We start from the raw sequence: 22,341 nt of genomic DNA on the forward strand, positions 1-22,341 counted from the left end.
CTTGACACTAAATGTGTGACCCCGGGCAAGTCACTTAACCCCCATTGTCCAGCAAAAAGAAAAAACAAACAAAAACCATAACAAAATACATTTAAAAAAAATTTATTTTTTTATGGTTTGTTTCTGTTCATCTTTGTTCATAGATACTTGGTACTGTGTTCATAAAATTGATTAGGCCAGTTAAAAAACACTTATCCCCTCTGTAGATTATTCTGTCCTGGGCAAGCTTTGGCATTCGAATTGCCCAAAAGCTCAGGTGACATAGTGGAGAAAGCACCGGGACTGGAGTCAGGAGGACCAGAGTTCAAATACAGTCTCACATAATAGCTATGTGATTCTAGGCAAGTCACTTAACCCTCTTTGCCTCAGTTTCCTCATCTATAAAATGAGCTGGAGAAGCAAATGGCAAAGATATTTGCCAAGAAAATCTCATGGGGTCATGAAGGTCAGATATGACAAACTGGTTGTAGCTTAGGAAAAGGAGATTTCCATCCTAATCCTTACCTAGGTAAGGGACCACATGAGGTTAAGCTTTTAGGTCTTAGTTCCTGGTAGCTTATCTAAATATTAGCACATGCTTTCTTTCAACTCAACTGTTTCTATCATGTCTTTCCAATGTGATAACTGAATAGGTAAGGAAAGCATTAGAGGGACCACACATACACTTCTAGCCATGTTTTTTTGATTATTCTATACACACAAGATGGAGTCAAGGGAAAAGAAAAGTGGTTCAGCGGCTTGAAGAGCAGGAGTTTGGACTTAGTGGCCTTTGCTCAAACAAATCACTTCCTCTCTTTAGGCCCTCAGTTTTTTTTCCTCTACAAAATGTATCTTCTTAATGTGCACACTTGAACAACAAATCAAAAGCTTTTATTATATCTTATGGGCATGAGAAACAAACCTTGATGTTTATTTTAGCTTAAGGAAAGGAAATCCATTTTTGTGGAGATACATGAATCAGAAGCTTTCAAAGGTGAAAAAAATCTGTAGCTGTACATAATCCAATCCCAAGTAATTTTGATTATTTTACAAGTGAAAAATTACAGTAGCAAACCCTTAAGATTCATTGTGCAGAAAAATAACCATTCTGAAGAGGACCAAAATCAAGAGGATAGGAGAAATCTTAGACTATAAAAAGCACACCTCAGTATTTCAACACATTAAAGGACAAAGTACATTAAAATATAAAGTACTGTTTATGAACATTTTTCTCTTTGCTCTCAAAAAAATCTTCCTGTAAGTAACATACAGACTGCATTAACAGGAAGTACAAACAGGATCTGGTTACTGTTCCAAGGGCTGCCTTTGCCCTTTTCCAGAATGATGAACAGTTAAACTTTCAGGAACATTTCTTTAATCAGAAATTCTGCAAAATTCACATTTCCAAGCTTGTTGGGAAGCAGGAACTGATTTGTTCTGCAGCTAACTTAGAGCCTTTTCATCATGACCCCTAGGAAGAACTGGATGAATATCTCTGAAGGAGGAGAGTGTGGCAGGCATCACACACACGTACAGGCCTTGGGTAGGAAGGCAGTGCAAGTTCATTGCTTGAACATGTGTTACAAAAGATGTGTCCACAGTTTCGACAGTGATGCTAGAGTATGGTTAACAAAAAAAAGAGGCAAAACCAAGGTAGGTGGGTTTCATTATCTAAACACGACACTTTGAAATGTACTTGAAGAACAATATCCCTTCTGTCATCCCAGCTCATTATCACTGACTACACTGCTTTACAAAAGCAGGACTTTGGAATCTTAATAATTTTAAACAGCTTTGCTTTCAAGTGAGAACAGAGGTCAAAGGCTCCACAAACGCCCTGGGGGTTCTGTGTCTATAACACCTCAATATTGCTCACGAACTCCCTGGGACCTCCTAGGATGCATTCCTGCTGTCCTAGCTTATGCTACTTAATGCAAAGGAACATGAATGGAAATTAGGGCCTTTAGAAGGGATTGTGCTTTTTCTCCTGGACTTTGTGGTAGGACTGAATGAAACTAATGGCATCCTTTAGCCAACAAGGAGTTTGAAGGTTAGTCTCATCTTTTCTGCCAGTTCATCTTATTGCCCCCCGCCGGCCCAATATAGTTTTGCCCAGGAAGTTAGCCTCAAAGCTTCCATTTACTTAGTGATGACTTTTGTTTGCGTAGAACTTGGATTTCATTTTAGAAACATTTTATTTCAAGGTTAATGCAAGCAAAATAATTATTTGCAAACATACTGAGCAATAATAGAGTGGAGGCCCCTGCAATGCGGAAGCTGAGCTATTTGGGTTATGATATTGGATATTTTCTTTCTGATCAGGGCTAAGTGATGAAATGTGTACATGTAGTGCTTCTAATGAATCAGGTAGCAGGAATGTTGTGTTTTTTTCTCTCTTAACATACTTACCTATTAGACCAGGTTTAAGGGAGAATATAAATTTATTGCTCTGAACTTGGAAAGAGGGGAAAAAAGAAACTCAGGGCCTGAGCCTCAGTATGGTAGGCCCTTACCTTCCTTCGGGAGATGGAGAATTCTTTCTCACATTGTTTGCAGTATGTTGCTTCATCATCTTTTAGCCAGGTGTGACCCTAAGGAGAAAGGAGCCTTAAGAATTGGGATTTTTCATCTGCAGAAGGAAGCCAAATGAAGTCTCAAACAGCTAGAAATGCCAATCACACATCTCAGCAGTGACATCTCATCCTACACCAGGTAAGAGGAGTTTAAAGACCAGGAAATTCCCTAGAAATCTGAAGCTACCTTCTTAATTTTCAATGTTTTAGGTAATTTTTCTTAAAGGTTTGTGAAGGCAGCAGGGAGGAGTGTTGCTGCTGGCTGCCTACGTGACAATGGACTTCAGTCTTGTTTATCTGTAAAATGAGGAAGTTGGCCTAGAGACCTTTGATGTTTCTCACAGCTTCAGTCTATGTAATCTTATGAAATGTATTATTCTCCTTGTATAATAAAACCAGCATATGTGTGGCATAGACTTTAAGCTAGAGGTCACCAAATTTTGTCATTTCTTTTCTCATGTTGCTTCTGTCTCTCCCCTCCTTCCCATTCCTACTTCCAACACTTGTTCAGGACTACATCACTTTTTGCCTGAATTACTCTCACAAGAGCCTCTTAACCAGACTTTCTGCTTTCAGTTTATTCCCTTTCCAACACATCCTGTCCTCTGCTGCCACAGTAATCTTACTAATGTGGCATTGTTCATGTTATTCCTCTGCTCAAAGACCTTCAATTGTTTCCTCACCAGTTACTGGATAAAGTTCAAACTCCATAGCCTGGCAGTAAGGCTCCATACACTGGCTCCCACCTACTTTTCTAGCCTTCTCACACTTTCTTCCTGTTACATACCTCATGCTCTAACGAAGATGGATTGCCAGTCATTTCTCAAACATGTCTCTAGTTTTCCCTTTTCTGTGACCTCTACCTAGAATTCTGTTGCTCTGCAATTCATCAAAATCCTACTGATCTTTCCAAGTCCAACTCAAATACCATGTCTTCCAGAAAGCCTTTCCCTAATTGCTGACTCTCATGATCTGAGGATGAGTGAGCAATAGGTACAGAAACGTTCACTTTATGTCAGTTATACTGAGAGTTTTTGAGGAAAACCACAAAGAACTGACTATGGTTGGCCTAATGTACTCAAATACTCTTGGTTGTTCATAATCAGTACCTTTAGTGCCTTGTTGACCTCTTTTATATCTTCCATCTTCAGCTTTGATCTGAAAAGAAAATGTTTAATGAAAATAAGGACAGTTTTGATAGGAGGGGGAAAAGCATCAATCATATTTACTTATATACAGAAAAAGGGTTTTGAGAAAATAAAATGTTTTGGAATTACCTTCTTCCCTCTCTTTTTAATTTTTTTTGTCCAGACTTTCCACCGTTTAAGTGTGGTTTTTCTCTAATTTAATTTCTGAGAGGTGATTGTAACCTATTTCTATTCCTACTTAGGATTAGTCTGAACACTGCACCACAAAGATTAGATGAAAAACGTAATTAAAGAGAATTACTGTAGGGGGCAGCTAGGTGGCGCAGTGGATAGAGCACCAGCCCTGGAGTCAGGAGTACCTGAGTTCAAATCCGGCTTCAGACACTTAACACTTACTAGCTGTGTGAGCCTGGGCAAGTCACTTAACCCCAATTGCCTCACTAAAAAAACAAACAAAAAAATTACTGTAAAAAAAGGAAACTAAAACAAGCTGGACATATATCAGCTTTCTGAGGTGGCACTGAGAAAACTGAGTCAAAATGATAGTTAGAACCTTATCTTGACACTGAAACATGGTAAAAGTTGGAGGAAATAAGCGTGGCTCCTTTTCTTATCTTTGGTACCTCAGAGAGTACGAATTTCTGTCCTTCAGTTACAGGATAGAAGAGGAAGAACCAAAGTAGAGAAGAGAAAGATGGATCTTCTAGCATGAAGGTGCCCTTTAATAAAAGGCAAAAAGGTTATATTTTAACTAAGCTGAATGACCTAGAGCAGCCAACGGGCCTTGTTCAAGATTACAGTGACTAAGGAACTTCAACTGGGGATTTTGAAACTACATCTAGAGCTAGTCTAGCAGTATGTGGGCTTTTTACATATATACAATAAAGACCAAACTAAACTCATGCTAGAAATCATACTTTTAAAAGCAAAGCCAAAGAAAACCTCAATTAAGCTCAAATTTCTGAAGTTTGTAGTTTTGAGTGAAATCAAACTTCTAAAAACATTTTCCTTAATGAATGTCAAGTTTGAGTAGGGCAAAATAACAAAATAAGATGAGCATAATACAAGTAGCCCATAAACATCACTTATATGTCACAAGAGACCACTTTTTCCTCTTATACTCCAACTACCACTGAAAAGATTTAGCCATAACACCCAAAGTCTTCCTTATTCCTAGGTCCTACTACCACTGAAAAGATTTAGCCATAACACCCAAAGTCTTCCTTATTCCTAAGTCCTAGCTTCCTTCTTTCAGGCAATTTTTAAAGACAAATTTTCTACTATAGTTGTGAATGTAAGCTGTTTCTGGGTGGTGTGGTGCTCTATACTGTTGATAATAACACTAGAAAGCAGCATTTAGCATCCTATGCACAAAAGCTTTGGAGATTTGCTAGTTTAGAGAACCTATCTGTTTAATGCTGCTACAAAGCATCACACAAGTTTGGAGAAAGACAAAGAAGGCATACTCATTAGGACCACAAATGACACAAAATTAAGAGAGAGAAGACTTTAAAAAGATCCTGACCAACTTTCAGTAGAGAAGTGTTGGGTTCTTACATATGGACTAAGGCATACGTTCTTTGACATGGGCAGTGCGATGTTCTGATGATCTGTTATTTCTTTGTCATAAGGGAGAATAAGTCTTAGGTCCGGGGGGAGATAAGAAAAGTCACTGGAAAGTCAAAGTGATGTTTTCAAAGAGCATCAATGAAATATTTTTTTCCTTCTTTTCTTTTTGGTGAGGTAGTTGGGGTTAAGTGACTTGCCCAGGGTCACACAGCTAGTAGCTGTCAAGTGTCTGAGGCCAGATCTGAACTCAGGCCCTCCTGAATCCAGGCCTGGTGCTCTATCCACTGCTCCACCTAGCTGCCCCCAATTAAACATTTTTTTAAAAAGTGGGTTAAAACTGTTTTAGTCGTGAAAAATGTCAAATTTATGCTAAACTAAGTTTAAAAAATCAGTTGTGCAGGACTGGGTTTGGGGAGAGCCAGCTTAACAGTAGTTTGTGTGAAAAGAACCTGGGGATTTTAGTTGACCACAAAACTTAATGAAGTAATGGAACAAGTCTGCAAAAAAGCTCACAGAATCTGGAGCTACATGTAAATAGAATCACCGTGTCCATATCATGGGCTGTATACTGTGCTGCTCAGACTACATCTGGAGTATTCTATTTAATCTGGGCACTAGTAAAGAAGAAAACAATAAGATGAGAGATCTGGAAGTAATTTTACATGAGACATTAGGGAAGAAAAGCCTTGGGAAGACTTATCTCTCCATCTGTCTGTCTCTTTCTCCACACAATATATGTAGAGAGAGAGACACAAACATCTGTGTGAATAACTCTTTATTTAATCAGATGAAAGGGCTGACATGCGCCTCAAAAAGGAAGATGTGGTGGTGTTGAAGGAAGAATAAAAGACAATGAGTGGGGGCGGCTAGGTGGTGCAGTGGATAAAGCACCGGCCCTGGAGTCAGAAAGACCTGAGTTCAAATCTGACCTCAGACACTTGACACTTACTAGCTGTGTGACCCTGGGCAAGTCACTTAACCCCAATTGCCTCACTAAAAAAACAAAACAAAAAAACCCCACCAAAAAAACACTTAATAGCTGTGTGACCTTGGGTAAGTCACTTAACCCCAATTGCCTCACTAAAAAAACCCCCCAAAAAACCAAAAAAGACAATGAGTGCCTTGTATAGGGAGGTAGATTAGCATTAATTTCTCAGTCATCAAATTAATAGCCAATTCACTCTGAGAAAAAAATATTTCCCTGTTCAAGCAGAAACATTTGTCATAAAAATACCTTTCAAATCACTCATTCAACATGCTATACAGAAAAAGCTTTTTTTTTTCTTTTAAAGACAGGGTAAAATTAAACAAGAAATGGAGTTAAGTGACTGAAGTCACAAAAGGTCAACAGCAGCAGAATGTCAGACTTGTCACATAGGTTTGTTTTTCTACTTTGGCTACGTTTTGCAAGCTTCTCTCTGACTTATTCATGTTTGGAAAATGCAAAAATAAATGCCCATGGGCAGCTAGGTGGTGCAGTGGATAGAGCACCAGCCCTGGAGTCAGGAAGACCTGAGTTCAAATCCAGCCGCAGACACTTGACACTAGCTGTGTGACCCTGGGCAAGTCACTTAACCGCAATCGCTTCACCAAAGAAGAAAAAAAAGATAGGGCAGCTAGGTGGCACAGTGGATAAAGCACTGGTCCTGGATTCAGGAGGACCTGAGTTCAAATTCAAATCCGGCCTCAGACACTTGACACTTACTAGCTTTGTGACCCTGGGCAAGTCACTTAACCCTCATTGCCCCATTCTCCATCCCCACCCCCACCCCCACCCCCAAAAGCCCAACAGGAATAGGGAGAATTGCATTGTCTAATTGTTTTTAGTAAAACAAAAACAAGGCTTGTCTGCTAAATTAAAAAGTAAATTATGAGTCTAGATCAGAAACAAAAGTATAGCTATACTACATGATTTTATTATTATTATTTTATTTTATTTTTTTAGTGAGGCAATTGGAGTTAAGTGACTCGCCCAGGGTCACACAGCTAGTAAGTGTCAAGTGTCTGAGGCTGGATTTGAACTCAGGTACTCCTGACTCCAGGGCTGGTGCTCTATCCACTGTACCACCTAGCTGCCCCTGTACTACATGATTTTAACAAGAGATTAACTTGTAGAAAACATGGAGAAATTTTATAGAACTGCTGCACCAAAGAATACTTCAGAGACCCACTCATATTTTATAAGTCAAAAGTCCATCATCTTAATGATAATGGAACACATTCTTAGTATAAGAGTAAAAGAAAAGCCACACTAGATCAGTTCATAGTATTCTGTTCCTGATCAAAGTTCCACAGGACTTCCATGCCTTGGAAAATTCATGACTGTGCCTAAGTGAATGTGCACTGGAATATGTGGGCTATGTACTGAAATGTCTTTGTTTCCCTTAGTAACCCAATGACAGCTTTTCAATCTCATCTAATAACTGATCTAAAAGTTTAAAAAAAAGGGGGCAGCTAGGTGGTGCGGTGGATAAAGCACCAGTCCTGGATTCAGGAGGACTTGAGTTCAAATCCGGCTTTGGACACTTGACTCTAGCTGTGTGATCCTGGGCAAGTCACTTAACTCTCATTGCCCTGTGCAAAAAATAAATAAAAGTTAAAAACAAAAAACAAAAAACAACCCAAATATAATGGTAACTTATACCATAACCTCGTCATAAGAATGAGGTACAAAAATTTATTATATTTTGAGAACTAGGATGTTTTTTAGACATTTTGTCAAGTTTGAAGGAATACCCACTTATAGTGTTTGGTGCATGCTAGCCATACCATTTATATTTGTAGACTGAAAAATTATAATCTTTTTCAAGTCTGTTTTATGCAGTAGTGTTCAGGTTAGCTGCTTATTTCTGGACCTCTTTAGTTTCGTCATATTTTTTGTAAGGTGGCCAAAGAATAATAAAAAGGCAGTGCGACTGTCCCAGGTATACTTGCTTAAAGACTAAAGAATATCAGAAAGAGAAGGAAATGGACAAAAGGGAGTGGAAGAGAGGATGAGAAAGACGGAGGTAAATATGAGTGGGATGGTTGGTGAATAGGTTTTAGTGCTTAAAATGGTTTTTGATCTGACTCAGTTGAAAAGTTCCATTTGTCCTAATTATGCCAAACTTGGGAACTTACTGACTAAGGTGCAATCCCATTTCCTGTAGTGCTTGTTCTTGTTCTTCACAAATCTTCTGTAATTCTTCCTTCTTCTCATATAGTTTTTGAAGTTCCTACAAATAACAAGCCAAATTTTTTATAAACAATCCAAGACTCTTATTTTTCAAGGATAATGGCAACAGCAACACTCTCCTAATTTATAGCCAGGGGTAAGAAATTCCCCCAAAGCCACAAAAGTGAATTGATTTCTTTGGGTGACTCATCTACTGCTCTTTGCTATAAAAATGACTTTAGCCAAAAATTAACTGAAGAAGCTGTTTAGAAATGAGACTCTAATCTTCTACAGATAAAAAAACATCTACACTTGTCAGCTATATCTCATCGTGGAATACTACTGTGCTGTAAGAAATGATGATGGGGATGGCTTCAGAAAAACCTAGGAAAACTTATATGAGCTGATGCAAAGTGAAGTAAGCAGAGCTAGAACATTGCACACGACAGTAATATTGTAATGACAATAACTGAAAGACTTAGCTACTCTAATCAATACAATGATCCATGAAAATTTCAAAGGATTCATTATGAAAAATGCTATCTAACTCTAGAGAGAGAACTGACAAATTCTGAATGAAGACCAAAGCATATTTTTTCACTTTATTTTTCTTTTTGTTTGTAACATAGCTAATGTGAAAATTTGTTTTGGATGACTTCATAATGGGTCTTGTATCTCTTGTCTTCTCCATGGGTGGAGGGAGAGAATTTAGAAATGAAAATAAAAATTAAAAAACCTCCCTCTCCCTGCCAAAAGCTATATCCCCATCTTGGTGTGGATCTGCCTTGCAGTCATGGTAAGCAAAATAATTTTAATTTTTATTTTTTGAAATATCATTTTTAGAAATATAATTTTTAAAATCCAGATATGAACACTTGGATTTTGCTTCCTAAGAAATACAAGATTCAAAACTAATATAAATACTTTTTTTTGTTGTTGTTGGGAGTAGACTATTTGTAAATGAATCCTTAAGTAGCTGGTTCCTTGTGAAAGAATTGTCAACAATTCGGAGCAAGAAAAAAAAACATTTCTAAGACCTATTTATTGTACCAGGAGCTATGATACGCCAAACAATATCTGAGACTCAAAATTCATTATATACTGTGGCTATAGAAAAATCACAGTGATAATGAAAATGTAATCAATGGGGCAGCTAGGTGGTGCAGTGGATAAAGCACTGGCCCTGGATTCAGGAGTACCTGAGTTCAAATCCGGCCTCAGACACTTATGAAATATGGAAAGGATGGGGAAGAAAGTGGACTTATAGAAAGTGGTACCATTCTATGTGACCTCTCTAAGGATTAGGGCAAGCTACTGGGCTGGGTTGGTTGCTTGCAGTTTCCCTCTGGGCTAGTTTGACTCGGCACTTAGCCAAACATAAAAATTAAGAGGCTCTTATACTGTAATTAAATAAGAAAGCCATGGTTTCTAGTGAATCACTAATCCTACTGATAGAGAGGATTCCTTTCAGTCACTGGTAGGGAATCAAGTAGGGTAGCTCCCAGAGAGGAATTTATCCAGGGAAGTATATTGCCTTAAGAGAATATGGTCAGGGGCAGCTAGGTGGCACAGTGGATAGAGCACCGGCCCTGGAGTCAGAAGTACCTGAGTTCAAATCCGGCCTGAGACACTTAACACTTACTAGCTGTGTGACCCTGGACAAGTCACTTAACCCGAGAGAGAATATGGTCTTAGTTCTACTTCTCCTTTCTTTTTTTTTTCTCTTAATAGAATTTTATTCTCCAAAATATATGTAAAAGCAAATTTTAACATCGATTTTTAAAAACTGTGTTTCAACTTCTCTTCCTTCATTCCCACCCCCTACCCACAGGAACTCAAGCAATTCAAAATAAGTTATATATGAGTAGTCATGGAAAACATTCCCACATTAGCTAGGCTGTGAGAGAAAACAGTCAAAAAACCCCAAAACTACAGGAATTGTCAGAGGAAAAAAATTTTTTTAAATGTATTTCCATCTGTTTTCAGATACTATAAATTCTTTCTCTGTAGATAGGTTGCAATTTTCATAAGTCCTTCAGGGTTATATTGGATCACTGCTGTGCTGAAAATAACCACATGCTTCCCAGCAGATCATCTTACACTATTTTGTATACAGTACATTTCACTCTGCTTCAGTTCATGTAAGTCTTTCCAGGTTTTTCTGATAGTATCCTGTTCATCATAACCTGTATATAGTACCTTAAACTTGACAGAGAATTTTCTTCGTAATTGTCCAGCAAAGTAGGTACCATACATTTTGCCATTATAATCAATCATCATAACTATTTCCCTCCATCCTATTCCCTTCCCATGTTACTCTATTTTCTATCTTCTTTTTACCTATTCCTCCTCAAAAGTGTTTTACTTCTGACTATCCCCTCCCCCGCTCTGCACTCCCTTTTTTTACCCTTCCTTCCTTATCCTTTTCCCTTCCTACTTTCCTGTAGGGTTAAATAGATTACTCCTCCCAATTGGGTATGAATGTCATTCCCTCCAGGAGCCTACTCTGATGAGATTAAGGTCTTTGAGCTAATTCTGTGTTCTAAATTTTTCTTCCTCCCTCCCTCCTCAACCCTCCCTATGAGATCAAGCAATTCAATATGTCATACTTGTGCAGTAATGCAGAACATCTTTACCTTCCTCGAAAGTGTTTTCCTTTTTACTGATCTCTCTCCCAATCTGCCCTTCCCTCCTTCCCTTCTTTCCCTGCCCCCCAACTTATCTCCCTCCCCTCCCTCAGGGCAAAAATATATTACTATACCTACTTGGGTATGTATGTTAGTCCTTCTTTGAGCCAATTCTGATGATATTAAGGTTCACTCACTCCCCAACTCCTTCCCCCTCTTCCCCTCCCCTCCATAAGCTTTTTTGTTTCCTTCTCCTTTATTTCTGACTTGTCCTGTGGAAACCAGGACAAGCTCAGCCTATCCCTTGCAAGAAGTAGTTCCAAGGCAGCTATGAATCTCTAAATTTGGAGGCCATCCCTTCCGACCCCTGAAGAAGCCAAGGTTACTATGGGATTCCAACTAGAGGTTTGAATGCGTTCCAGGATGAAATCAGGGTTCTGGTTTGATATGGAACTTGTGGGGTCTGTCATTAACCCTCTGGGATGGCTACAGAACCTCCCCATAGCAGTTCTCAAGGGTGATTTAGAACCACTCAAGGCTAGGTGGGCTCATCCTAGATCCTTATAGACCTTGTGGTAGTGTTATTAGCTATTATCTGCCTAATGTAGTTACCATTCTGTTTACTGGTATGTGGCACAGGAATACTGAAAGAACCTTCTGAAGTACTGCTATTTCTTTTTTGTTCAACTAAATCACACTTCAAAGATTCTGAAGAATATTTTTAATCATTCCATCTATGTAAAGAGAGAAGGGTCTTCAGATGGCTTAAGATGCAGAATGACAAGCACAAACTGTCAACCTTCTATATACTGTCCAATTTACTTTTTTCTTTCTTTCTATTTTTTTTTTTTGGTAGGGGCAATGAGGCTTAAGTGACTTGCTCAGGGTCACACAGCTTGTAAGTGTCAGGTGTCTGAGGGCAGCTTTGAACTCAGGTACTCCTGAATCCAGGGTCGGTGCTTTATCCACTGAGCCACCTAGCTAGCCCCGCCCTCCCCAATTTACCTTTTTCAATCCTTCTACCTGGTGCAACTCAGTTTTGAGTAGAGAGGTGGCATCTTTCTCTTGCTGCAACTCTTTCTGAAGAGCCTGCCTTTGTTCTTTTTCTGACTTCAGCTCTCTCTCGAGACTTGAGCTGTTTTAAAAGAGGAGATGGTTTTAATCAGAGATTTTTGAAACCTTGGACTAGTGCAAGACAAATGGAAAATCACTTTAAGTCTCATTCTTGAGCTGGGAAGTTGTATTTCTCAGTGTTCTTTCTAATCATTCCACTGTACCCCCAAACTTGTAGCTTCCATAACCTTCACCTGTGAGAAGGCTAATGGCTTTCTAACATCGAGTGCTAAGAAAAAAGGTAAAAAACAAAGAAACTATTATGCTGACCTGGAATCTAGAGAGAAAAAATGATTAGAACATAGGTTAGAAAGAGACAAAAAGGTTTTAAATAGGAAATAAGGTAGTTTTGGGGAAGAGAAGAAAAATAATACTTGGGTGAAAAGGAAACTTCTGGAGTTTCCTGTTTTATTTGCTTTATGCACTATGTTGAGTAGATCAGTGACTCTTTAATTCCATTTCAACTAGAAAGCACTTTTGTGCCATGCACTGGCATATGGTGACTTTGAAATTCAGGGAGTAATTATTATATGGCAACCAGACAGAGGGCATGTCACTGCCCCCAGAGTCCACCCCGCTCCCCAATCAAGCAGTAGCAGTTGGAATTATCTACCATTGTTTGTCCAGTTGGGAGAGTTGCTGTTGTAGGGTTTCAACTTTGCCACCAAATTCTTGTTTCAGTTTGTTGTTTCTCTCTTCAGCACCTTGCCTGGCCTTTTCAGAGTGTTGTAATCTAGACCAAAATATGAAAAGAAATACCGATCTAACCCAGTGTTCAGAAAATATATGAAGCAACATGGAGACTCAGCATCTTTTTTTTTCTTTTCAGGGCAATGGGGTTTAAGTGACTTGCCCAGGGTCACACAGCTAGTAAGTGTCTGAGGCTGGGTTTGAACTGAGGTCCTCCTGAATCCAAGGCTAGTGCCTGATCCATTGTGCCATCTAGCTGCCCCCAAGACTCAGCATCTTAATAACATCACTGTTCCACCTGTCATAGTTAACGCCAAGTCTAAACAGTGGAGACAAACAACTCAGAGTAGAGGCCCTTTCACAGCCCCAGTTCTCAGTGTGGTTAGTTAAAGAGACATACATAAAATCCTCAAGCTTTTGAGGCAAGGTCATTTTGTATCCTTCTCTATGAAAGAGAATTACAGTATCAATCTCTACAAGAATAGGTGAATTTTTACTTCACAAAACTAAAAATCGCTAATTTCATAAAATTCCACCTTTATAGTAAGCATCAGGTGATATCCATTACCTACCTCTCTTCCATTTCTTTCATGGCGGACATTACTTGATTGGTTTTTCCCTCATAAGATATGATTGCTTCATTCTTCTGTTGTAAGCAGCTCTCTGTATTCTAGATAGGAAAAAAGTTAAATTCAGAGAAATGAGAAGATGTATATATTTATCCAGTGTGTTGCAAATTATAAAATGCTATACAGATGTCGGCTATAATCATAATTATTAATAGTCTATAAGATGTTAAATAAAAAGCTTTGGAATGTCTACTTAAAATATATTCTTAATGTCTTGTTTTTCTATTGCTTTAAAAAGTATATCATTGGGGCAGCTAGGTGGCGCAGTGGATAAAGCACCGGCCCTGGAGTCAGGAATGCCTGAGTTCAAATCCGGCCTCTGACACTTAACACTTACTAGCTGTGTGACCCTGGGCAAGTCACTTAACCCCAATTGCCTCACTAAAAAAAAAAAAAAAAAAGTATATCATTAATTGCTGAGTGTCAATCCTGACAAATATATGAGCAAATTTCCGTTTTACAGATTGGAAAGGGACAAAGGAGGGGGTTATGTGATTGGCTCAAGGCTGTAGTCACCAAAGGTTTTTTTGGTCCTTCGCTTTCACCACTAGAGTGCACTCTCCTCGTCAGAAAGGATAAACTCAATAGACTTGCTTTAATTAAGAAAAAACAAGTAACATAATTAAGCACTTGGATGGAAAGGAAAGATGGTGAATATAGGGTATGGGAACATGGCCTTTCAAGAGTATTTATGGGAAGTAAGGAGGGGAGATTCTGTCAAAGAGCTGGACTTTTACACAAATACATTGAAGAGACTAAAGAAGCAGTCACTATGGCAACCCTTGGGGCATTCTTTTATTTGAGTCTGAAGTCACAGAATGGATGGCTGGATGATTAGTTGCTCAAACAGACTTGAACTAAACAGGTTGAAATCTGAGTTACAGTTCAGAGAGAAGCCAAGAAAGGAACTGGTAATCCCAGAATGCCTCATTTAGTGTGCCCATAGTGAGAATCCATGTAGAGGACCCAGATACAACTAAATGAGAGGAAGGCTAAACCTACCGTGTTGTGTTAATTAGCATTGTTTGTGTTAAACATTTCTTTATGTTGGTTTCTTTTTCATTTTTGGAGGAGACATTTCTATAGCTAAGAGATATTCATTTAATGGCTAATAGAGAACTGGGCCCTGAATGATCACTGAAACAGATTCCAGAAGAGACATTTCTAAATCTTTGTGGTTCAATAAACTAATACTGGTTCATTTTACAGTGACGTCTCTAATACTAGAAAGAGAGGAGAAAAGAGAGAGGTAAAGAGGAATAGAAGTAAAAAAAATGTTCATTCACATTGTTACTACTTTCAACATCTTTGACAAAGATATTAAGGGAAGTGAAAGAGGAACCATAATGAAACATGTTTTTCCATGGTTATTTATATTAAAAAGTGAGAAGTAAAATTAAAAAAAAAATAGCAATGTTTTAGAAAGGATAATTGTGAATTAACAGGATCAACATGAAGCATGTGAGCAAGCCAGGATTATTTGAAAATCAGCACAATTCAGTGGACAATTTGAATTGTTTTCATCCAAACAAGGCATATTCTTCTCAGCAAAGTGCCTGTCATTTCTGGACTTGACACCTCCTCCCCTCCCCCCACCCCGGGGTTAAGAGAGGGAAATTCCGGCATACAAAGAGGCTGTGCGGATACATTATATATAAAAGGAAAGCTTAACATGGATTGAAATGGAAAAATATGGAAATCAAACACTAAGTTAATAAAAATCCACTTATATGTAATTGGTGTTGAACGATTAGAAAGTGAAGCAGAAGGGAACAGACCAGAGAGTGAATAAAAAAAGGCATTTTAAGGTACCTGACAAAGAGCAAAGTAAAAGGATGTTTGACAAATAGTGAGATCTGAGTTACCATATGGTGTTTGGAGGTACTGCCTTCATTTACAAAGCTTATTTCTACCTGGGCTTTATGAAACATCTGCAAGTTAATTGCTTTGACTTCTTCTAGTTGTTGGCGAAGAGCAACTAGTGTGTCTTGTTTTTCATGTGTATCCTTTTCTAGTAGTTTCATTGCAATCTCCATTTCTGTTTTCATTCCAATTTGCAGCTCCAGTTCTTTCTCTAGTTCCTAAGGAGGAAGATAGTTACAAGGAAATCATTACTTTAAGTGTATCATGGGAAATTGAGTTTAATTTTTTTGCATGCTGCCCTTTTTGGTCAGTGCCTAGGATATTATTGCTTAATATTGTACACATTGAGTTTCCATGTTCACATTAAAGTCAAAACAATCATTACTGAATCACAAGACTGAAGGAGAGTCAGGTGGGCGATATAAGACACCAAAGCAAGGTTATAATACACTTTCTTCTCACAATGTACTATATATCTGTAAGCAAAACTGGCTCTGCATCATGCCAACAAAATACAAGAGATCGTTGATGTGACTGACAGAACAAACTTTACTTTGAACTTATGCAATTGTATCTCCTTTCCCAGTGATTTTTTTTTTTTTTTGGGCAGGGCAATGGGGTTAAGTGACTTGCCCAGGGTCACACAGCTAGTAAGTGTCAAGTGTCTGAGGTCAAATTTGAACTCAGGTACTCCATACTCCAGGGCGGGTGCTCTATCCACTGCGCCACCTAGCTGCCCCTATGTGCTGAATTATTAAAAACACATCACAGGGATAAGGATGAGTTTTTTCTGAACTTGTCCTTGTGTGCCACACTCACCATTCGGACTCTTTTTTCCTCTTTCAGCTGTTTCCATACATCACTATACATTTCATCCAGGCCTTGTCGGGTTTGTTTGTAAGTCTCAAGCTCTACCTTTGTATCCTGTTTTGTTACCTGTATCAAATACAAATATTAGAGTACTCCAGAGAACAATGCTTTTGCTCACTTATTTGAATATAGTTACAATTGGGATGAATGAATTCCAAGTTTAAGGAGCCTGAAATCCTGCCTAAAACCATGATAAGCTAACTTTCATATTAAGAAAGAAAAAAGAACAAACATTTGTAGGTTTAATATAATTAGACAACCAATCTAGGCAAATGAATCAAAATGGCCCTGGCTTTTCTGGATAGCACTTTTAAAGGATTTATCTGGAGGTTAAAACCAATATAATGTGGAACAGTTCTTCTCTAAAGCATTTACTAGTTATCTTCCCAGCTTATTGTTAAATCAGGAGAAAGGAGCCCTCTGAAACCATTCTGTCCCCACTTTGAGGGATGGAGAATGGTTTTCAGCATTCTCCTTCACATTTGTTTCCTTTCATAGTGAGTGGCCCCCAAAACAATTTGGAAACAAGTGACTCAATAATTCTTTTTTTTTTTTTTTGTGAGGCAATTGGGGTTAAGTGACTTGCCCAGGGTCACACAGCTAGTAAGTGTTAAGTGTCTGAGGCCGGATTTGAACTCAGGTACTCCTGACTCCAGGGCCAGTGCTCTATCCACTGCGCCACCTAGCTGCCCCCCAAAATATGGAACGCTTCATGAATTTGCGTGTCATCCTTGTGCAGGGGTTATGTTAATCTTCTCGGTATCATTCCAATTTTAGTATATGTGCTGCTGAAGCGAGCACGACTCTATAATTCTTAACAGATGAAGTATTGCCAGTGTGATGGTTGGGAGATGCCCTGGGCCGTCTTCCACAAGCCAGAGCAGAATTTCCACTGGAGCAGCTTCAAGGAGATGATCCCTATTCAGCTCCAAGAGGAAAGCTTGCTGGATCAAAGCGTGCTAATTTTCTGTGTCCAGTTTTCTAAGTCCAATTTCTAACCTCTACACTCTTTTCACTTCTTTCCCGGATTAATTCATTTTGTTCTTTTAACTGTCGCTGTTCTTCTTGAAGTGAATCAATCCGATCTGTAGCTGCTGAAAGCTGGTCAAGGAAAGAGGAGAATTTTAGTGCAGACATGAACTATTTAAGTTAGACACAAAGCACACAAATCTTAGCATTCATGTAACAACAACAGGATCATAGAAACATAGAGCTGAGAATTTCCCTTCAGATGAGGGAAATTAGGCTCCCAGAGGGGAAATAACCCGCCTAAAATTGTTTAGTTAAGTCCAAAACTCCTTTTACTATTATTGTGACATTCAGCCTTTTAATTCTTTTAAAAAATATTCTTAGACATTAAGGGATCAGACTTTAGTTCTAAAAGGTTATTTCATATCATAGATGAAAGAGAATGAACTTTGAACATCTCTTGTCCCATCTGTTCATGTAACTGCCACTTAACTCTCAGAATTGGCAGCTTTTGCTAAAAGGATATTAATTGGTGTTTTAAAATAAAAATTTAAGTTTCAAGTGGTAGAACTTGAGTAACCAATGTATATAGAAACTTGAGGATTTAAAATCTCAGGTAGTCAAGGGTCACCATTCAGAGAAAAGTATTCAACAGATTAACAAGTTTTTAAAAACCCACCCTTTTATTTACATTTTTAACAGTTGTATATGGGGAAAATGAGGATTACCCAAAGAAAGATAATTTCTTTGATCAACAAGGAAGGCTTAAAGACCTGTTAGGTATATTAGGTATAAATACACGAGCCAGCCCTCTTCATCCCTGCCTCAGAATAAATGTAGAGAAAAGCATAAGAGAGAATCGGACAAATCCAAGTTAGGACATTTCTCTAATCTTTTCCCCCAAACATTGTGATGGTAAGAGTTTCACTTGGGAAGTTCACAAGCAAACTATGAAAAGAAGTGAATCACTTGGTCTCAGCATTTAACCAAAACTCCATGCTGCCAAATAACATGCATTTGATGATTAGAGAAACTAGCCTTAAGACTGGGCTTTATACATAAAGTCACTTTGTCCATCATAAGACAAAGGACTTTGAGAATTCTCTTCTTACAATGATAAAGAGTAGATAGTAAATAACATCCATAAGTTATTCCAAACAGTACTATAACTGGCTAACCTCTGGTAAATTCAACACCAGTCACAAGTATTTGATCTATACTTGTGCTCAGTAAAGTGTGAAAAATGGAATATGTTCACCAATTTCCTGAATCTTGTGCTGGCCCCACTGGCCAATGACAGAATGCCAACCAGTATAAAATTCCTTTTCAATTCTTCTTCTAATTGATGAACCAGTGTAAACTGACTAATGATTCCACACTTAATGCATACTTATCAATAAAAATGCTGGAAAGCATTTCTCCCACCCCCTCAGAACAGCAGGATGAAGATGCCTAAGTAGACAGGGACAGCTACCTGAAGAAAGGTTCACAAACAGTTGAGAATGCCATCTCCTGCTAAGAGAGGAGACAAGATGGCTATCATGTCCTCAAAGGAGTGTCTGCCTGGCAGCTGGTAGAAAACTTTTCGCCTCTTCCTCATCCCTTGATCTTCCTGTCCTCTCATTTTCCACTTCCTATGTAAGAGACAAGAGAGAGACCACGCTATGGAGAGACTGGTCAAGTCTTGTAATAAATACATGTTGACTTGACTTGATTTGACTTGGTCCCATGCTTCCAAGAGGCAGGTATTCTGGAGGGGGTAGGCTAGGGTATTTGTACCTCTTAACAGATGTTATAACCTCTGGTACAAAGGGTGGATGTATAATGTATTATCTAGAACTCTATGCCACAAATAGCTCTTCCCTTTAGCTTAAAGAAAAACAAAGAAACCCTGCCCAAACAGTTAAAGCCACAGGCTGTCCACTGAAGTCCCATTTTAATGTCTAAATTATGGCATGAAGGAAAGCTGACTTCTTAAGTGAGGCTTTAGATTTAGAAGGCCCTACTAAGCTGGAAAGGCCTCACTATAGATGTGGCTATACAATATCGTTTAAGGCCCAGCCTAGCTAAGTTTGAAGAGGCTCCTGAACCTCAGTAAACTATTAGGGTCTTTTTTTTTTTTCTTTTGGTGGGTCTAGATTTATGATTTAATTGATTTTTAGAGTATGCTCATGATGAGGAAATTCCCTCGCCAATGCAGATCAGCAACTCTTTTGTTATTTAAAAACTTAAGAGAATCTTGTAGGGCACTGAAAATTTAAATGACTCCCACATTCACACAGCTAGAATGTGTCAAAGGAGAGACTTCAATCCTGGTCTTCCTGACACTGAGGCTGGCTCTTATTCACTGCCAAAACAAAGGAGCAAGAGCCATAATAGCAGAAATTGCTAAGGGTGGGACCTAGACAGTGATCCTATGTAGGCCTAAGACAGTTTTCACCCACTAGAAACTCAGTAACACAGCAACAATAATCATTTATTAAACAGTTGACATATATGAAGCTCTGTGCTAAGCTGTTGGGGGTGGGAAAGATAGACAATAGATAATCCCCAGCTTCAAGGTGCTTACTTATAATATACAACATTATATAATATGTGTATCAAAAAGTTATAAAATAAAGTGTTATGTGAGGTCTGAAAGGGAAGGTGGTTCCTAATATGGAAGAAGCAAGGGAAAAATATGAGGTGTCCTGGAGGAGGTAACATTTAAATTGTGCTATAAAAGAACACCGAGGAATTCAACTGGTGAGGGGAGGGAGGGACGGTGTTTCAGAAATAAGGAATGGCTTATACAGAGGCATAGAAATATGTGAGCAATGTGTACATTTGGGGGCAGAGAGTCCAAATTGGCTGGAACAGAGTGTGAGTGGAAGGGAGGAACAGGACATAAGACTGGGGAGGTGGTATGTGACACCACATGGTGGCATCCCAAGAGAAGAAGTAGAGAAGCCTGAACTTGACTCAGGAGGCAATCAGAAGGCACTGAAGATTTCTGAGCAGAAAAGTGACATGCCCAAAAAAGTATAGTACCAGTAAGTAGTATGGGTGGATGAAAGAGGAGAAAATAAAAGGGGGAAGACCTGTAAGAAAGAGAATGTTATAGTCTGAGTGGGGGGCAACGATTGGGCAATGTGTGGCAATGTGACTCCATTGGGATTGAAGTGAATGGGATGAATGTACAAAGTGATTTGGAAATGAACCTGGCAAAATAACCACATACGAGAAGTGAGGGAGGATTATCCACAAGGTTATAAATACTGTAGGTCAAATGAATGGTTGTGTGCCATAGACATAAATAGTGAAGTCAGAAGATAGGTGGGTTTGGAGGAAAGAAGACTTAGGCTTGGGACAGGTTAACTCTGGGATGCTGATAGGATTTATAGGTTAGGGAGGTCCTGGAGGCAACTGAAGATGTGAGTCTGGAGCTCAGAAGAGATGTCCAGACTAGAGATATCGATTTGAGTGTTATTTGCATAGAGATGGTACAATGTGGTAAAAATTATTTTAATATTTTGGCTAGTTACCCAATTAACTCTCCAATTATTAAATTTGACCCCCACAACTGGATACCATGGTTGTAAATGACATTGCCAGTAGAAAATAGACTGTCCTTTGGGGGGAAAACTGATTTTAAGGGGTGGAGAAAAGGATGAGGTGCCAATAAAAGAGACAAGGTACAGTAAGAGATACAGGAGGAAAACTATTGGTATCTTTCAAATCAAAGGAAGAGGGAGCACCTAGGAGGAGGAATCACAGGACCACATATTTAAGTCAATAGTGTCAACAGCTAAAGAGGAAAGTGAAGACTGAAAAAAGGTGAATCTGGTGATTAGAATCAATGGTGATTTGGGAGAACAGATTCAGTAGTGAGGTCAAATCAGATTGTAAAGGGTTGAGAAAATAAAGAGTAGGTAGTGAAAGGAAAAAGGACAACTGGTTTAGTGAACTTTTAAAATAAATTTAGAAGGAGAGAAATGGGAGAGTAGCTTGTGGGGCTAGAAGGATTAAGTGTAAGCTTTTTTGGAAGTGGAGAGCTGAATATGTCTGTAGGCCAATGGGAAGGAAAGCTAGAGATAAGAGGGCATCTTTGTAGAAGGTGATAACTACTGGAGGAAGATCCCAGAAGATGTGGGAGAAAATTGGGATCAAGTAAATCTTGACAAATCAAAACCATTTCAGATAACTAAAACTTCAATACTTAAAAAATTATTAAGTTACAAACCTCTTCTTGAAGTTTTGAATTGGTTTTTTCTAGACAATCTATCTTGGCCTGAAGATCCCCAACGGTGCAGCTGTAGTAAAAAGATTAAAGACCGAACCTGTGGGCACTCATATACTCAATCAATGCAATAATTCTCAACCTTGGTTTTATAGCAACTCAGCATGTTTTCAAAGACCTAGAGTGAAGGGAAGGATCTTATGAACTTTCTCCTCATCCTCCGTCACTTTATTGTTTAAAATTACACTTTTTTTTTTTCTGGAGGAGGCAAAAACTGGAGTATGGGTTTGAAATCTAACAATGATAGGGGTAGCAGAAAAAAAGTTTTTAGCTTTTCAGGCAAGTTTCAACAATGAAGGTAAATATATCTATAAGATAAACATGGATTTCATTTACTTGCTAAAAATGTCCGAGGTATGCTTGATCAAATTTTATTTGCTACAAATGGTTTGTTATAAAGCTCTTCAAAATTGATTCAAATTATATGAACAGAATGTAGTTCATTCCCTATAAGGGTGTATTTTAAGATGCAGGCTTGCTAAGATGTCCATAAACAGTCAAGAAACTGATCTGAATGGCAGCCTGAAATGAAGACATCTCCATGCCTACTACATGTGGGTGTATTTGCTGACTACTGTCTGAAGTTCAGAATAACTGCATAACTGAGAAACAATGAGTGCCTAAACTTGAGTGGAAATTACTTGGCATGATACTGAAGAACCTGTTATTCTGCTAATCTCTCTTCTGAAACTTCTGTTTTATGATTTGTAGAATACTAGCCAAAAAAGACTTTTTAAAAGGAAACCATTTCCCAAGAGAAAATTAAATCACCCATACAATTCCATACAACTCCACTTGCTAGCTGTTCCCTTTGTAGACTGAAAATATTTGAAAGGTAGAAAGAAGCTTCTTCAAAAAAGTATGAAATTATGCTAACT

At 38.5% G+C, this 22,341-nt stretch overlaps 1 protein-coding gene and 1 non-coding gene across 7 annotated transcripts in view; both read right to left on the minus strand.

Moving 5' to 3' along the window:
• Nucleotides 1–63: 63 nt before the first annotated feature.
• Nucleotides 64–22,341, minus strand: part of RUFY1 (RUN and FYVE domain containing 1) — a 47,413-nt gene continuing 25,135 nt past the window's right edge. For 5 of the 6 annotated variants that reach the window (XM_043984440.1, XM_043984443.1, XM_043984442.1 and 2 more), the window contains exons 8-18: nt 21,407–21,476; nt 17,215–17,316; nt 16,165–16,281; nt 15,396–15,563; nt 13,426–13,523; nt 12,777–12,896; nt 12,056–12,185; nt 8,390–8,484; nt 3,662–3,710; nt 2,493–2,570; nt 65–1,594 (exon numbers count right to left, since the gene is read on the minus strand). In XM_043984440.1, coding sequence (XP_043840375.1) covers nt 1,451–1,594; nt 2,493–2,570; nt 3,662–3,710; nt 8,390–8,484; nt 12,056–12,185; nt 12,777–12,896; nt 13,426–13,523; nt 15,396–15,563; nt 16,165–16,281; nt 17,215–17,316; nt 21,407–21,476 — 1,171 coding nt within the window. In that variant the 3' untranslated portion in view covers nt 65–1,450. Of the gene's footprint in view, nt 1,595–2,492; nt 2,571–3,661; nt 3,711–8,389; nt 8,485–12,055; nt 12,186–12,776; nt 12,897–13,425; nt 13,524–15,395; nt 15,564–16,164; nt 16,282–17,214; nt 17,317–21,406; nt 21,477–22,341 lie in introns of all 6 variants that reach the window. The other variant, XM_043984446.1, reaches the window with a different exon arrangement.
• On the minus strand, nt 16,910–17,016 carry LOC122744845. The gene has a single exon (XR_006355186.1). It is a non-coding gene; the product is annotated as a U6 spliceosomal RNA (small nuclear RNA).

Source organism: Dromiciops gliroides, chromosome 2, assembly GCF_019393635.1.
Source record: "Dromiciops gliroides isolate mDroGli1 chromosome 2, mDroGli1.pri, whole genome shotgun sequence".
NCBI lineage: Eukaryota > Metazoa > Chordata > Mammalia > Microbiotheria > Microbiotheriidae > Dromiciops > Dromiciops gliroides.